Raw genomic sequence first — 18288 nt, 5'->3', positions numbered from 1 at the left:
TGACTGTTTTTCCTCCACAGTCATCTGCTTTAAGAGAAATTTTGACATTCTGGGAAATACTTATTTACTCTCTTGCTGAGAACACACTGTGAAAATGAATACCACTCTCCTAACAGTAAGATCAATCTGGAGCTAGAGCCATTTTAGCTAGTTAGCTGAGGGTTTAATCCATTCAAAAAACAAAGTGTAAAAACGGCAATTTGTGGTTTCCTTGCTGGGCAAAGAAATTTTCCCACATACTGTAAAACCACAAATTGTCATGTTTCACTTTGGATTTCATCCGATTTCATTCGTTTTCCCTCTTTCCAGCCTTTGTGCTAAGCTAAGTGACTGCTGGAAGTAGCTTTATATTACTGTACAGACACAAGATTGGTATCATTTTCTGAACTGAAGAAAGTCAATAAGCAGATTTTTTTTTCTTTCTGTCCAAATCTGAACTCAGTGTTGTTGTAATACACATTGTGTTTAGCATGTTAGCAGTTTCTATCTGACTGGGTTCATTGAAGAATTTAACACCTGTCACCTGTGTGTGTTATCATTAACCCTCAATCCCAACAAAGTTTGCACACGGTGCTATTGCTGAATTCACATAGGACTAAACCTGTATGATGTCTGGTGGCTGACCTCAGCCCTGCACCTCTTTGTATCTATGTGACTGTGTAACTTAATGACTTTACCCCCTGTGTTTCCTACTGGGAGCACAGGTCCCACACCACATCATTCTCACGCCCTTATTATACGTATTTCACAAGCTCCTGTAGCCCCCCCCCCCCCATGTCAGGTCTGTTTAGGATTTTACATGGCTGTCTTCAAGTTAGACTCATTGGCTATGTGGGAGGTTGGTTGTACCTAAACACTGACAGACGTCAGTTATGCAAGTCACTCAAACATGCCGCTCTGTCTTGCCCGCAGGTGAAAAATTGTTTCCCTGATCACAAACCATGTCATTATGTGAAAACCACAACACCCGCTGAGGATAAATGAGTCATTATTGGATAAAATTAATGACTCTCACTTCACTGGGTAGTGATGAGATGATGACTTTCCATGGGAGAAATGGGTAGACATATTTATATATGGGTTTGCATATATTTGGATGAGTTGAGTGAATTTTTGAGATTATGCTAAGGCCTCTAATTGAATATGGAAAACAAATCGGAAATGTAGGATAACTTTAGTCTTATTATTTTTCCTTTAATATCTGTAATAGCTGGAGGAATAATCAGAAATTACATCAGGCAGTTCTATGAAATTGTGAAGCTGCACTCCAATATCTGAACCCTTTGTTCACTGAATCAAATGCAACAAAACCTGGGCCATGTTACACATTCATCCTGCCAAGGAGAATGATACAGCCATCAGGCATTTTGGAGGGGGGCAGCTGTTACATTTGTTCTGCGGCTGTAAATTGTGGTTTGGAGAAATGCATCACTTTGGGAGCTCTGAATGCTTCAGTAATGTCCTAATCAAGGCCTCCTCGCGCTGCACTCCGTCTCTGCTCTCACCGCCTCATTTTCAAGGGTAAACATTTTCACAGCACGCGAATACCTCATCATTTTGTTTTGTGCGATTTTGCGCTGCCAGAGCACACAATCTTTTCTTTCCAGTGTGCGAGGGAGCGAGCGTGTGGTGTTGCTTGTGCGGCTGCGAGTTTGTGTTTGTGTGTGAAACCTAAAAATCTGGTGGCTGGTTTAGACCCTGGTGGAAACTCTGTGATTTAAATGGTCTATGTAATTCTGGATAATCCTAAAGCTCTGCAGCCACTGCTCTCGAGATGCATCCAGCCATGAAATTAAGATCAGATACTACACAGTGAGGGCCTATCCAAACAGCAACACAAAGATAACGCGCACTAACACCGTTGTGCACACAAACAAAGCTGGCGGCATATAATATGTGTTCAGCAAACTTGCGCAGAATTGCACATGTGAGCTAACACACCGTGCCTGATAACGGGAACTCAAACAATACACTCCCACATAAATATGCACACATGCGCACACTCTCGGGCACATACATAAACATACTCCCAACATTAAACTGTACATCACAGAAGCAAATAACCTTTGAGGTAATGCGTCACTGTGCCATTGAGACACTGTGTACACTTGACTGTGACTGAACATCTGTTGTACAGTGTTTCTGTGTGTTCAGTTGTGGGTGCCTGTGGGGGATGGGCTGTAGAGAGTACAGTGTGCCAGAGGTGAGATGGGACATGGCCAATATCACTTTTATCTGAGCTAATTTCCTACCTCTCTACATTGCTCGTGGGTGCTGGATCCAGACAGTTACTTCTATGCTGCATTGTTGTTTGCATATTTAATGTAGTCAGACAACCAAAACACAAATCCCAGAGAAATTTGAGGAATTACATGGAGGCACAAAGAACAGCCACACAAATTGGGCAACAACAGAGGCAGAAATTGTAGGGAGGGCTCAAATCATGATGCTATCATGAGTGTGGACTTACCCCAAGGTCTTTCCCTGCCCACTTGCATTCATCCCTCTTAGAGGGGGTGGCAGGCCATGCAATCTGTGCAAAAATGAGAAAAAACAAAGTCACACTGTGCTGGAGGTAGAGAAGAGAGATTCACATGTTGTTTCATGAAACAAGGAGGCAGTGAGTCAATGCAGTGAATCAGAAGAAAGAACGATTTGTGTAATTCCAGGAGAATGACTTCTGATTTGTCATGTTTTATACTCACAAGGCTTGGTTTACTCACTTCTGTGTTTCACAACTGCATCTACATATAATAAATAGGCCATGGCCTCTTGAACAATATAACAATGGACTGTAAAAAAAGTGGAGAAGATAAAGGCAAATGAAAATGAATAAAGACAGAGTTAAATAAAATGTACCATGTTTATGTGAAACATAAATATGCAGGGATATTACCCTTTGTATTGCACTTGTGCCAATATAGAAATTTATATTGTCTAAATATGGGTTCTGGTCCAAATTATGGGATTTAAGAAGTTAAACTCCTTTCAACAGTTCAAATCCTGAGCATATGGTTGTAGTTTTCACTTCAAATATGAAGAGAGAGCCGGCTTTTGATACTTTGTTTTGGAAGAGATAGGACTCATTGTCAAATAAATAATGGCTTTGTACTGTCCTTACGGCAAATCCATCTGTGGCCCCTCGTGTCACATGAATTATAAACACACATGGAGCATGAGTGTGCATGTGTGAGCAGTAATGAGTAAGGGAATGATTACATACTCAAAAATTGGGTGGGATTGAGCTCACTTTTTATTGCTGGTGGTCACACAAATGTGGGAAAAGCAATGTAAATGTATGCCCATGCATGTGTATGCATTATTATGTCCATACAATACACACACACAGACACACACATTCCTTATTCTTTTTTTAAACCTTATCTCCTCTCTAGATCAGCTGAGGTTTCCTCTCTTGGGAAGCTGCATTGCACATTTCAGGGTAATTACATTAGATTTGCTTAATCACTGCTTTTTGGCCTTTATCTTCTAATGATGCAAAGAGCGAAAAGGAAAAGAAAAAATACACATCCGAGCCAAGGGCAAAAAGATTTCAGAGAGACACTCTCCCTCTCTGCATTGACTATGTATTTTTCAGCACTTTAATTCCCCTGCTCAGCTCTATGCAGCCTGCAGGCAAGTCTGTGTCAGTCTTGTGTGTCTATGATAGCTGCCCGAATCAGATAAAGAGACTGTTAACCTAGTCCAGGTGGAGTAATGAAATTATGGACAGCCATGTCTGGACCGAGACAGAAGGGAGTGGAGAAAGACATAAGAGTAATGGACTCCAGAGGGAAGGGAGGGGAGGAGAGGGGAAGAGAAGAGAAGAGAAGAGAAGAGAAGAGAAGAGAAGAGAAGAGAAGAGAAGAGAAGAGAAGAGAAGAGAAATAACACCTTCCAACCTGCCTTGAGCTCTCACATAAACCCATAAAAAAAACACCCAACAACCAAAATAAAGTTGAGCATGTTTGAATCTCACCTGTTTGTGGTCTCTGTTGATGTTGACGAGGTCGAAGGAGAAGATGTGGTCCTCAGCTCCGACCAGTAGTCTCCCTCGCTCCTCGTCCAATAGGAAAGTGTCGTAGCTCGAACTGTTGGCTAAGCCATTGAAGGTGACGAGGTTACTGGACTCTAACATCTCTGAAAGAACATGAGAAGAAAGAGTTGATGTTGATGAATGAATGTATGGAAAAGATTGATAAACAAACAGATGCAGAGCAAAATGCAGCACAACACATTTTATGTTAAGTCAGTCAACCACAAGTGTGGACTAAACACTCATCTTCCACTCTTTCTGACAGTAAACATGTCTCAGAGGCTTTGCATCTAATTGAATAAAAAAAAGAATCAATAATCAGTGATATGAGTGTAGAAAAATTTTGTTTGTCTTTGACTCAAAGAAAAACTATGAGTGCTCCTTCGGTCAGGATTCCCTGCTGTATGAAATGAGTTACTGGGTTTCTTTTTTCTATGCTTCTTTAATTGCTTTTCCACACACATTTGCACACACTTACATCTGGACACATGTCAGTCAGGTATAGCGTGAGACATTTAAAGTGAACACAGCATGTCCCAATCAGGGACACAGTTCAGACTGTTCAGCCGTGTGATTGGTTGAATAATTCATATGGAGTCAGGGCCAGGGGAGACACTGTGGGTAAGTAAGTATGTGTGGGTGTGTGTGGCATGTATCTGCAAATGGGTTATTATGTAAATTAAAATGAAAGAGTTTGTGACTGCACATGTACTTCTGTACCACGTTCCACTCAGGTGTATAAAGTCCTGAAGTATGTATACTAAAAATATACAGCCATGCTAAATGTAAACCAGCACAAGACTTTACATATGGGCTAAAGTCTAGCCAGACTGCTGAGAGTCAGTTAACGTTCAATCACCAAAGAGGAGCTCCATCGACTCATCGAATCAGCTACACTAAGCAATAGTATCATATTAACAAAGAACAACACTCCCTTCCTCAAAGCAACTTAACCTGAGATTATGTGTCCTGTAAATGCTAATATGAACAGCTTTTGTGTCATGAAACCCCACATGCTACAATAAAACTAAATATTATTCATTTTTACAAGTTTGCCTAACCAGATTTACACAGCCATAGGTTCTTATAGTGTGTTCATGGTAATAATCTATTTACACTATTTTACAAAATTTTGTAAGAATAAACAAAAAATTAAGCTATGATCAAAGTTAGTTTGTTGTAGTCCTAATTAAAGCACAAGACTCATGGTAAAGACACTTTATTAGCTACTTTTCCTTCCCTTCACAGTAATTACTAGATTTTTCTATTATGAAGAGTCCAAGCTAAGCAAATGCTTAAAACATCTATATCTTTAATTTTAATTAATTAATTAAATAAAGAATAAAACAATGTTGGCAAATTGAACAGCATCTCCCACAATGAAAATGTGCAGTATGTCAATCAGCAGTAGCCCATTTTTGCTCATACAGTGTGGGCTGCTCTAAATTATAATAATCATAATAACAGCAGTAACATTTGATTTGCAATTAAATTACATTAAATTGAATTAATCCATTAAACATCTGCTCCTGGTTGGTCTATCGGACACGGAACATGTGCTCTGTATATTTGCACCACAGGTACAGTCTTGTGATACATCAGCCTCAGTCTGTCATCCATCATCATCAGTGTCACATAGCATGGACACACACAGGCACACAATATAGAAACTAGCACAAGAACACACATATGCACACAAACTTGTACACACTATATACGTATGTACACACATACACACACACACACACACACACACGAGCGTGCAGTCCAGTGGATTGTGATCCCCCTGCTCTCCCCACAAAGCTCTGATTGACGGGCTGCTATAGGAGCCATCTGCGCCCACTCACAGTGTGTAAGATCTTGGACATCTGTGTCTACATAAAAGAAGGATCTGATGGAAGGGGAGATGGAGGAAGTGGTGTGTCAACCATCTCTGTGTATCGAGTACCGGCGGGGTGGATGAGGATTGCGAGAGGGAGTGGTCGTCACCTAATAAAGACGGTTGCAGCTCATCTGCGTCATTTGGATTTTGGTTTGAGGCGAGGTTTGAGGCTAAGGAAATGGAGTGGGTGGGTGTGGGCATGAATGGAGGTCTGTGGATGTGTGTCTATGTGAGAATTTGTACTGTACCACAGATGGGTTGAGCGTATGTGTGTGGGTTTCAGTGTGTGTAGGTATTTTTTATTTTTATTTTTTTTTTTGCACTGGCCATTCCATGCAAACCAGCATCCTGGCATTCACATTTATACACACAAAAGAGAACCAGTGCGGCAGTACTCAGATTACGGTGACAAGAAATTAAATATTGAAGTTTAGAGGTTGTCTTCAGAGCAGTGTTGTGATCATGTGGTGGCCAATCAGATATATACCATTTCTTTGGTTTACCAATAAGACATGACATCGCAGGGTCAGTAAATGAGATAGGGGGAAATGGGATTTCCAGTCAACAGACTGCCAGAGGAAGTCTTCTTATGTTTCAACTGTGAAGCAATGGAAAAAAGAGAGGGATGTGGCAGAAAGCCAAGGGAGGCATAAAAATGGGAATGAAATGGAAAAATAAATAGTTTTAGGCCCTTGAAAGACCAGAGAAAATAAAAAGTGAAGAGCAGAATGGCAGATATTGAGGCACAAGGATAAACTGTCAATAGCAAATGAACAAACCAGAGGACAAATAATATCCTCTATCTTCTCCCTGTTTCCACTTAGGGGAGATTTTTCTCAACTCCTCTTCACTGCCATCTTGGCTCTACATGAGACGACCTGTATCAGCTGAAAGCGAGACTCTGGAGCTGAGCGGGAGCCAGGACTGTGCTCCAAAATGGCAGCGTCCGAGGGCCGTCACGAAAGGTTTCCCCCAGATGGGCCAAAGTAAAAAAACACACACGCATATTTCAACACGTGGCGATCTCTGACAAAGACAAGGTGGCCTGCGCACACAAAAACACACAAAGAGGCTTTATCTGAGCTGGGATCTGCTGTGGTTTGGAGAATTGGAGGAACTGGGGCGTGAGCACCTAAGGACCTCCAACCTAAACACAGACACGCTCGTTTGGAACTGGGAGAGCGCACAGCACAGCTCATACAAAATATAGTAACCAGGCACAGGACAAGCACACACACACATTCAGTGAATATATACATAGAATTGAGTCCTCACACCAAGACATGGCAAGAACATTCACACGCACGCACACACACACACACACACACACGCACAAAACAGGTTCAACATGAATTCACTGTGCTCTACTTTTAAATGCGAACACCTACCACACCCTTTAACTGCCATGCATATATTAATATTGACCTGAATGTTTACACTGCATTAATTCCCCCTGAACTCACACACACACAAACACACATACGAGGACACACACACACACACACACACACACATACTTCTTCCCAGACTAAGTTGTAATCCAATAAGTATTTCTGCTTATGCAGCATGAACTTGTGGAACAGGGAGCGCACTCAGCAGCTTCCACCTCTAACACACTCCCTGGCCCCGGACCCTCACCACCCCCTCAATACAAACGCATACACAGACACACTCGAACGCACCGCCTCTAATGTATGTGTGTGCAGCATACACACGCCACGTGCCCCCTCCCCTCCTCACCACACACAGTCTGCTTACACTACGCCACTGGAACACGGAGACATTTAAACGCATATAGTCATGTGTGCATATGCATTCCAGTCACTTCACACAGACACGGCTACACACACACACACACACACACACACACACACACACACACACTTTTCGGTCTCTGCTGCCCACCTCCATCCCACTTTCTCTTGTTACACACATCCCCTGTCTGCTCTCTTTCCCTCACACATTCTGTCTTTCACACATAACACATGCAGACACAGTGGCCTATGCAAACAGCCACAGACATACATGCAAACACACACGCACGCACGCACGCACGCACACACACACACACACACACACACAGATGCAAATATGTAGACACACCTGTGAACATGCAAGATTTTGCACAATCAGTGTCTTGGCCGCAATCTATTGTTAATACATGACTGAATAATGGAACTATGCTGTTTTATCATATCTTATTAAGCTTATCTACATATTTATACATGTACTAGACTCAAGTTCTATGTTTTCTTTTTCATATTCATTCCATGCACACACACTGTTTATTCAAGGACGCCCCTTGAAACTGGCAAATACAAGCAATTCATTCACATAAATTATCATTCGTCCCTCTGTTATACTCCATTATGGAAAATAACCTGGCTCTTGTCTTAAAAAGCCCCAGGAAAAAAAAAAAAAAAGACATTCAAAATTCAAGTGCAATTGTCTGTGGAGTACTCTTCACTCCCCCATTCTCCAAACAGGCAGGCGTTTTAGACGCCTACATGCCATGCAATAGCGGAATAATGAAACGGTATGAAAGAAAAGGCGACAGGGCATTAAATTATGTTTATCTGAATGTGTGTACGCGCGGCCGTGTGAGTGTGTGTTTGAGTGACATGAAACATAAAAGCCTGACAGAGGAAAACACTTGACTGAGATTCAACAGATGGGTAATATTCCATTAAAATAATGCAACACTTTTCAAGTGTTTCTCTTGTTCATATATACGGTGCATGTTCGACAAGAGAAGAGGAGTTTTCAGTATGTAAAAAGGCGCACAAATGACACATTTTACTTGTTCATTTCCTGCTCATTGACATCGTTCTTTTTCTTCTGCAGTTGGCAGAAGGTTTTTGTCTCAGACCCAGGACGTGTGTTTTTGTGGTTTGTCAGAGAGTGTGTGTACTACGAAAGAGCTACTCCTTTGACAGGCAGGAATAAAAAAATAAAAATAAAAAAAACAGTCTGAAAATAAAATGGCAGCTCAAAAAGGAACCGGAGCAGAGAATTACACATGTTTATCTTTCAAATACAAGGCTAGTTCAAGCAAAGACACAGAGTACTGTAATATCTCCAGCGGTTCGGTTTGGCATGTCAGTGTCTACCTCCGAATGCTTTCTTTTTTCTCTGTGGGTGGTGCGGTGTACGTTTCGCTGTTCTCATGATGGCCTCGGCCACAAAACACAGGTGTCAGAAAAAAAAGCTGAGACGGCTGCCCCGTGGAAATTTGCTGAGAGCTTTGCTTAACAAAGTGCTCAAATATAATCCTGAGCTCAAGGATATCCACACATGCCTCAAAAGTTCACCTCCCCTCTCTGTCTCTCTCCCTCCCTTTTCTCTCTCTTTCTAAGCACAGTAGCAGGTGTGGGTTGGTTTCCATGGTGACCATCTGTATAATACAACCTGGGCCATTGGATTTCTCATTCAGGTGCAGCTGAGTGACTGCACTGACAGGAAACGTGCTTCCTTACACGTAGTGCCATGAACTCCCCGATTAAGACGAGAGAACACAGAATGCGTGCATGAACAAAGTGTGTGTTGATTGCTCAATCATTACAACCACACTAAATATCTCAGAAGTTTACTATTGCAGAAAGAATGAGTGAGTTTCCTTTGAATCAGTCAAAATAGTTCAACTTAATTTTCTGTTTTTCAACCAAAATGACTCATAGCCATAATTCATAGTCATTCACAGTCAAGTACTGTCTCCTATGGGACGATTTAATACCATATTATGTTCCGTGAATATGACTCAGGTTATTTTCAACCATAGGATATGTATCAGAGGGACTAACAAGGAAAACGTGACCACATCCCAAACCACACGGAATCTATATGGGTAGTCTAAGTATGTGTTGAATTTCACCATGCAGCACCATTCATCTCTCTCAACCCAAATGCTAGACTTCCTCGTCACCGCACGACATTCCTGTTCTCCCTCGAGAGAGAAAGACAGAGAAGCGAGGAGCGATGCAGAATTACAAGAGCAGAGAATACTAGAAGAGTTGACAGGAGAAGAAAAGCGGAGAAAGCAACATACTGAATGATAGACACAAAAAAACTCAAAATTCAGTAGTTAACTAAGGCAGAAACATGAGCACTGATTTTTTTTTTTTTTTTTTAAAAGCACACATGCAACAAAAGTGGTTGAATATGGAACCATTTCATTAGTGTGTGTCTCCTCCTGTCATTGGATGGCTGGACCACAGAGAGCGGTTTTCCACCAGCACTGTGACCACAGACGGCAAGAGGCCTGGCCATGCCTGCCACAGAAAGCCCACTCACACACCACTAACTGCTCATGGTATAACCAGGCTGTTCAGTCGCTCTGGTTCATATTAATTTTTAAGGAAAACAAACAGAGACACAGACACACTTGCAAATATACACACTCACTTTTGCATGCAAATACAGCCACGAATGCAAAGTTGCTCGTGAGAACACACAAACACGCACTCACGAATCACAAAATCCCTCCTCGGCGAAGCTGTGCACAGAGAGGGAGATAGTGCTATATGCCGCGAGGCAGTTTGATGGATGGACGTTGAGAGGAACCAGGCTGTGGTTAGCGTGGTCATGTCTGGAGCCACTGCCTGTTAGTGCAGCCTGTCAGCTGCACGGTGGAGCTGAATGTCAGCTCTGCCATTTTATTAGAAATTAATGAGGCGAGGCTACAGATCTGAATGTGTCACGGGCAAACTTGTGACAGTAAACACGTTGATGCGACAGAGATACTGGAACACGAATCCACATGCGCAGATGCACATTTCAGCTCTGTACTGTATTATTTAAGGAACAAAATGAGGTTTCGTGTAATAAGTGAGTGGTGTCTGCATTTCATGAAACTCCCTCAAACTGGAAAATGATAATCAATAAAATCCCTAAGTACTGTGATTTCAATTTTCATTTCAGAAATGTGGTGATGTGAAGTGTTTTCAAAACCTTCCTCATTATGTCTCCTGCTGCTTGTGTTATTTATGACAGGAAAAGAGAAATAACAAGTCTAAAGGGAAGAAAGTCTTAAATTACTGAGGTTTTAAGGGACTGTTTTTTTTTAAGTTGACCTTGAAATGTGACATTAAAAACAACAGTGTGGTAAACCTGGATTAAAACCACTAACAGTGTCTATAATTATTATAAATCACTGAGCATCCTTAGTAACATCAAAAAATCATTTCACACTCTTCTTTCTCTGCTTCTTTCTGCCTCCTCTCTTTCTTTGTAAGCAAGTCTGTGTGTTGACTATCAGTCGTTCGGCCCGTCTTTCCGCGGAGATGTCCCCCTCATTTGTAACTCGACTCTGTTCAGATTGAATGGTGCGCCCTCTCTCCATCTGACTGACAAGACTTAGCAGGTGGCGGGACCCATTCATACCCTCGCTTCAGCAATCTGCACCACGCTGTAACCCAAGCCTACATCCCAAACACAGATGCAAAGACACTGGATATTTTTCCTGTGTGCATGTCCATACACTGCTTATGTACACACAGACAAAAATGTACACCGAACATGCACAATCGCTGTGTCGCTGTGCGCACACACATTAATCTTTGAGCAAACACACACTGCGCTGACACTATCTCCTGTTGCGGCCTATGAGCACACAACCAGCCTGTTTGAAGTCATCATTTTCCTTTAAATAGAATTTTCTAAAGCAAATAGGTTTGTAATAAAACAGCTTTTTGCAACAGAGCATTTTATGAACACTGGGGGAAACGCATCACATTCCAAAACACACACCGGCTTGAAAAGTAAACTAAAGACACATGAGAGTGAAAGGTCATAAAACTTACGAATTATACCTGCCTATTTTTCAGCATGCGGTAATGATAATACACTTTAATCACTCCTCTAACATCGCTGTGTTAGCTTAAATTACATATAATAAGACACAGTATGAGGCAATGCATGATAAGGAACAAAACAACCCTCCAGTTTTAGTATGCAAGTGTAAAACCATGACAAAAACAAGTGACAGATTTTCCACCGACTTGATAAATGGCTTTTTTGTTTTGCAAGTGCGGTTGTGTCATTGCACAATTATCTGTGGGGCAACCAGTGTCAGTGCAAACACACACTTATACACTTCATCATACCATCTTTCAGCTTGCGGACGAGGGTGGTGGGAGCTTACTAAACACTGCGGTCAGGTATGTGAGTCAGCGTAAGGAAATGGGGTATATTCGGATGTAACATGGGGGCATAGTTGAAAAGCAAGCCACTTCAAAACATTGGTTTATACTATTGGAATGTGGCTGTTTGGGAGCAAAGATGAGGGACATTCAGTGCGTGTGTGTGTGTGTGTGTGTGTGTGTGACAAATAGAGTTGAAAACAGGGATAGCCAAAAGATATGTATCAAATGAGCTGCAATCAAAGAGACAGGAAAAGGAAACAAGTAAAAAAGAAAATTGCAAAAACACACACACACACACACACACTCAGCCTACTTGAAGATTGTACTTAGGGTCTGCGGTGTTGTGGTTCCATGAGAAGGGACTGAGCCACAGGAGAGGGAGGAGGGGGTAGCAAGAAAAGAACGATGAGAGAGATAAAAAGAGAGAAAGAGAGAGAGAGAGAGACACAGAGAGAGGGAGGCAGACATCTCCAAAGTTGGCGCGTTGGGAGAACACCTTATAATTATCTACATCCGCTCTGTCAGCCCCAGCCCACAGGATGGACAGCCACAACAGAGAGAAAGAGCGCGGCTCAGTCAGATGCTCATTCACATACAACAGACTGAATAGACCAAACACTCTTGATAAACCGGCACACACGCAAACACCCACAAACATACTTACAACCGGTGCATATTTTCATAGGCAGGCACGCCCACACACAAACACACATGGACATGCTCACACAGACGAGGCTTATTATGGGGCTGCGTCCAGACTGCGTTGAGTGCGGTTCCACACCAAGTGTCTATTTTGAAGCGTTGCAAGCCAATTCCAGATTCCCCGTCTCTTTCTCAGTCTCTTGCTCTATCTTTCCACCTCAGTTCCGCCCTGTCAGCCAGCATGGGGCGGCCGCGGTGGCATTAAGAGGTCATACAGTAGGGCTCCATAATTAGCCCCAGAGCTGAGGGTAATTATCAGGTTGTTTAACGAGACCTTTTGGTTTTTAAAGTGCCGCTCGCTGGCTCCTTTTTAGGGATCACAATAGGGTCAGCTTTTGCAGTTCCACCGATCTGCCCCCTCCCCCCCCCGAATTCACTGCATGCTGTATGTGCATCGATTGACCTTTAGGGGTCAGTGTTCCTCCTGATGGTTACCTACAGTATGGGAGAGAGCTGCACATGGATTGTGCTCAGGAATACCATTGTGTACAGGTATGCATTGATCCATGGGAGTGTATCGTAGTTACATACAGTACATATGGATGCTGTATTGCAGTAGAGCCACAGCAGCACCGAATAGTCTCAGCTGTTAAAGATTACACACCTACAATCTAACACAACGATATACTTATGATAAAGCCTTGCTGGATATTCTAAGTGTTGACTCACTTTTACTACAAAATCCAGTTGCCATTTTAGTCCTTCCTTCCACTACACAACACTGAAGTCATATCAACATGTGCAATATCTCCGCTGAGCAAGATTATTTTAACTTGGACTTAAGTTTCACCTCATGTCGCCCTCTCCTTATGTTACTAGTGAAGGCGAGGAAAGTAAGAGCTATTTTAGTATCAAGGAGAGGAGAAAATCATTAACTCTTGTGATCATCGTTCTGTCCCCGTGAAGCCAGATCCTCTTTGCTGAACGTCTAACTGACCCCACTGGGAAATCATTTACCCTGCACTTGCTGCGCCAGCTGTCCCACGAGAGGTCATTTTATCTACCTGCCTCCATTGCTCAGACGTTCCGCCTCTCAAACTGCTCACTCTGCAGTCGCTTGGATGTCCTTTGCAGAGGGAGAAAATCACTCACTTCTGTCTGATGATCTGTCCCTGGAGATGTGTCATCAGCACTCATTTGAGGATGATTTCATGGGACCCTGCTCACATGCTCGGTGTTTATTTGACCGCCTCAAATCACAGGCCCTGCTTGTTCTTGAGACCGTCCCACTCCTGCGCCTCAGTCTCTCTTTCACTCTGTGCTTGTGTGATCGTTCCACTCAAAGGCCTAGCCCACACTTTGGCTCTACGCTTCTTTGACTGTCCTTCCCAGGAGGATTCCTCCTTGTCGTTTATTTGACTTAATTACTATGCTGGATTCATGGAGGGAGGGGGGAGGATGAGTGACACTTCACTTAACGACCAGCCTCCCTTCCTTATGCGTCGTCTACTGTATGTCTGCCAGCTTTTGCTTCATTAAAAGCAAATCTCCTCCCCTCCACCATCGCTTCCACCGTCCTCCCCTTCCTCCCTCCATCCACCACAGTGTGGGTGTTAACTGAGAAGCGTCCCCTGACAGGCATCAAGAGAGCCATCAAACACCTGTGGGCCTGAGACACAAGCGCAGACACTGGCAAGCGGTGACACACAAAGACGCCAGCACATGATACGCATTCATGCCGTTACACACCACGTTCACTCTCACAGTTCACATTGACATGTATGTATACACACACACACACACACACACACACACACACACACACAAAACGGTGCAAGCAAGCAGCAGTTTGCAATCACACGCAATTACAGAAACACCGATTCAACAACACAATAAAAAAAAATACCAATTTGTGAGCTCATGCAGTCATGCACGGGCACAAGCACAAAACCAGGTGTCTAATTATATGAGTGCATGCCAGACCTGACACTTTTTTTTTTTGTCTTGCTAAAGCACACACACACAAACTCACACACTGACACACCACTTACAGTCTAAGAGGAGGAAATCACAAGAGAGGGTGTTGAGTCCTCACACCAAGACGTGGCAAGAACATTCACACACACACACACACACACACACACACACACACACACACACACACACACACACACACATAAACGATGAGGATTTGATGTACTTTTAGTAAAAATCATTGTACATCCTCAAAAGTACATCTATCATGACAGGCTACTCGCTCCCAGCAGACCCGCTCTCTCGGTTTGACGATACACATCCATCACTCGCGCAGTCAGTCAATACAGACTATGATGCTTGATGACATATCTCTTGTCTAGTATTGTTGTCAGCAACGCGTTCACTTGTCAGACTGAACAGCGGAGACGATCACAGAAAGGGGCAGGAGGGAACTATATTCACATTCTTTTCTTTTAACAGATGGCTGTGGAAAGAAGGGATGACATTTTCCCATCAGGCTCGGCTTCGTGTCAACTGACATGATGGAGCCCGGGGGATATACGGCCAGAGCCAGGTAACTTTAACGGTGATTCTTTCCAGATTTATTTTGTCCACATGGTAAATGCACGTCGTCACCCTTTAAAATCCTTTATCATGGAGGCAACCACACAAAACCATTGCCACTCGGAAACACTTGAAAAGTACAAAAAAAGTCACATGCATTTTGACTTCACTTCACAATAACCATACGCACTTGGAAACTGAAAGGGTGATAAAGGAAAATATACTATCCCAAAATTACAACTTGCAGTCCATCTAGAGAATAAAGCATGTCATATAGCAGGCCTCTAAACATAAGTTATAGCAAACGTCTTGGCTAAAGATAGAAAATGAATTAGAGTGACAAACATCATATTCACCCTTTTCAAGACTGAAATTTGATTTTCCCTAAACATGGACTGGAATTAACTGAGGAACCAAAGCTTTGGGTGACAGTCAAACACACAGGGGGGACTTTTAACCACACACTCATGTTTTCAGCTGCGAAATGACGGCAAATCAGCCGTGTTCATAAATTTTCAGAGGGCATGCTTTATGAGGGTAACGGGACTAAAATAAAGAATCGAGAGACCACACTCCCAGCTCTATACTTTCGGTCATGTTTTAGGACAAAGAACCACAATAGCCTCCCGCACTGACATTAAAAAGAAGAAGAAGAAGAAAAAAAAAACTTCCAAAAATATGCCAAAAATGTTGACAGTTATTTCTAGCCGAGATGAAAAGTCTGCTATTACAAAGAGCCTGATTTAGTGTAGGGTGTGAGAGAAGAGACGAGACAGAGAGAGAGAGAGAGAGAGGGAGAGAGAAAGAGGGAGGAGGAGAGAGACCGGCGCTCCGCAGTCTCCCCTCAAAATAACACAGAAGGAGAGAGAATAACATGTTTGCTGTATACGTCAAAAAACTTACACGTGCACGATATAAAAAGACACACAAAACGCCCTCTCATTCTGTACCGATACATTCTGCTGCGAATAGTTGATTTAATGCACAAGCAGTAAATCAACACGTATGTGTAGTTTTCCATTTAAACAAAACTAACTAACTAACATAACTCTTGGATCCTTTTAGGACACAGTAATGAGAAGTCAGGAAACCTGCGTGGCCGCTTAAGGAAACGCTCTGTGTCATGACCGAAGCAGAGTTTTTGGGACAGAAGCCATTTAAACAGAGGCTCTACTGCCTTTTCAGAGCACTTAACAGGGCTGTACAGTACTAGTAGAAGGGGACAGGACAAGGGGAAAACTGGTACAGGAGCCAATATATACATTTAAGTTCAGGCGAGAGCCCTTCCTCAGCATATGGAACCAATCTGACTATTTGTAAGGAGAATAGTGGATTCTGAAAGACGAACAGAGCGAGTAAGAGGGAAGGAGTGAGTTAATGGGAGACAGGAATACAGAAGCTTAAGCAGAGAGTTAGATGCTGACCAAGAGGGAGAAAGAGTGAATGAGACAAACACAGAGGCAGAAATAGATTCACAGAAATAGAGGAGGAGAAAGGGATACTCAACATAAAAAGAATGGATGAAAAGAAAAGCATGAAAGAGCCCCCACGGGCAAGAAAAATAGACCAGACGAGCTAGTCTACGTTAAAAGCACCAGCAACCACCATATATCCTGGAGTCAGGAGAGAACGGAGAATGGGCTTACCCTTGTATGACAGCTTTAGCCTGGGTACGTTGTGCTTGGGCTCAACTCCTCTCCCCAGCTGCACCGCCCCGCACAGCAGCACTACAATCCCAAACAGGTAATCCATGGTGCTGGAGTGCTGCTGGCTGGCCTCCAGACCAGGGGGCACTCACACCCCGACCAGTTCCCCCAAGATGAGTGTCTCCCACTGGGGTACGCAGAGCCTGGAGAGTCCCTCCACGCAAGCCCTGAAAGTGGAGGTTCCAAGGACGGGGGACGGGGGACGGAAAAAAAAAAATCCTGGCTGTGCTCCCCAGCTCAGAGTGGAGACTGTGGGGGGACTTCTGTAGTGTGAAGTGGGTGGAGGGGTGCCGCTCACATGGCTCCCCGTGTGGAGGTCCAGGATATATAGTCCCTTGGCTTATCTGTCCTCCTCCAGGTGAAGGCTCGAATGGCTTGAATGAGATGACAGATAGAGTAAAGGTAAACCAGATCACTTATCCACAATAGGAAGGCTATCCTTTTCTAGAGAACCTTTTTTTCTTTTTTTTTTAATCTCTTTCTGTCTTCTGGCTTCTTCTCTTTGAGCAGACACTCACAGCAACCCTCTAATCCTTGTGTGCGGCTCCACCAGACTGCGAGAGAGAGAGAAAGAGAAAGAGAGCTTCACCATCCACGGGAAGAGAGGGGAGGGGAAGGAGAGCAGCTGAGAGAGAGAGAGAAGGGGAGTGCTGGTGTGAGAGAGAGAGAGAGAGAGAGAGAAAGAGAGGTGGGGGGAGCGGGATGACTTGAGAGCGACGATGAAACCAGTTCAGTGGATAGGAAGTACAGTGGATGGTTAGGTTTTTATAGTGTCCTCTCTTCCCTCCCTGTTTCCTTTTTTTTTTTTTTTTTATTGGTCATCAATTCTCCATTTTCTTCTTTTTTCTAATATCTTTAACAAAAAAACTCTTTGCTCTCCCTTTGTCACTTCCTTTACCTTCCCCTCTCTCTCTCTCTGCTCAGTTTATTCAGAACGCCTCTATCACCTTTTCCACCAACACATGAAAACAACTATAGTGCTTGACAAAGGAAGTAAATCTTGAAATGAACTCTCCTGCACGTCAGGAATGAAAGATTTAAGTGGTTATATATATTTCTTATAGGATGAACATATATATATATATAAAAGAAATCTAATGGAATCAACTAACACACGGCACCAATAATGGAGATACAGAGGTTTGTAGCTTTAAAAAGCTCAAAACAAAGCGTCCGCTGGGTTTAATGCCCCTGTTGGTTGATTTGTCTCCCTGTCCCTCCTTTGTTGCTCTTCCTGAGGCTTCTTCCATTTTTTCCCCATTTCAACCATTAAGGGTTTTGTGTGCTGTACTAAAGCAGCTCGAGGTAAATTGAGGTAAAAGTTGTTAGATTTTGTTGAAG

General features: G+C 43.0%; 1 protein-coding gene across 1 annotated transcript in view; it reads right to left on the bottom strand.

Annotated features, from left to right (window-relative positions):
* The window catches only part of sema3aa (sema domain, immunoglobulin domain (Ig), short basic domain, secreted, (semaphorin) 3Aa), a 32299-nt gene extending 14613 nt beyond the window's left edge, over positions 1-17686 (bottom strand). Inside the window, exons 1-3 of the mRNA XM_023429162.2 lie at positions 16888-17686; positions 3980-4140; positions 2471-2533 (exon numbers count right to left, since the gene is read on the bottom strand). Of these exons, the coding sequence (XP_023284930.1) occupies positions 2471-2533; positions 3980-4140; positions 16888-16993 (330 nt within the window). The 5' untranslated portion in view covers positions 16994-17686. The remainder of the gene's footprint in view (positions 1-2470; positions 2534-3979; positions 4141-16887) is intronic.
* Between the last annotated feature and the right edge of the window lie 602 nt (positions 17687-18288).

This window comes from Seriola lalandi, unplaced genomic scaffold, assembly GCF_002814215.2.
Source record: "Seriola lalandi dorsalis isolate HSWRI2012SDOR001 ecotype SW California unplaced genomic scaffold, Sedor1 jcf7180002054889, whole genome shotgun sequence".
NCBI classification, from domain to species: Eukaryota; Metazoa; Chordata; class Actinopteri; order Carangiformes; family Carangidae; genus Seriola; species Seriola lalandi.
The sequence above is the reverse complement of the archived record's forward strand: the minus strand, read 5'-3'. Positions and strand labels throughout refer to the sequence as shown.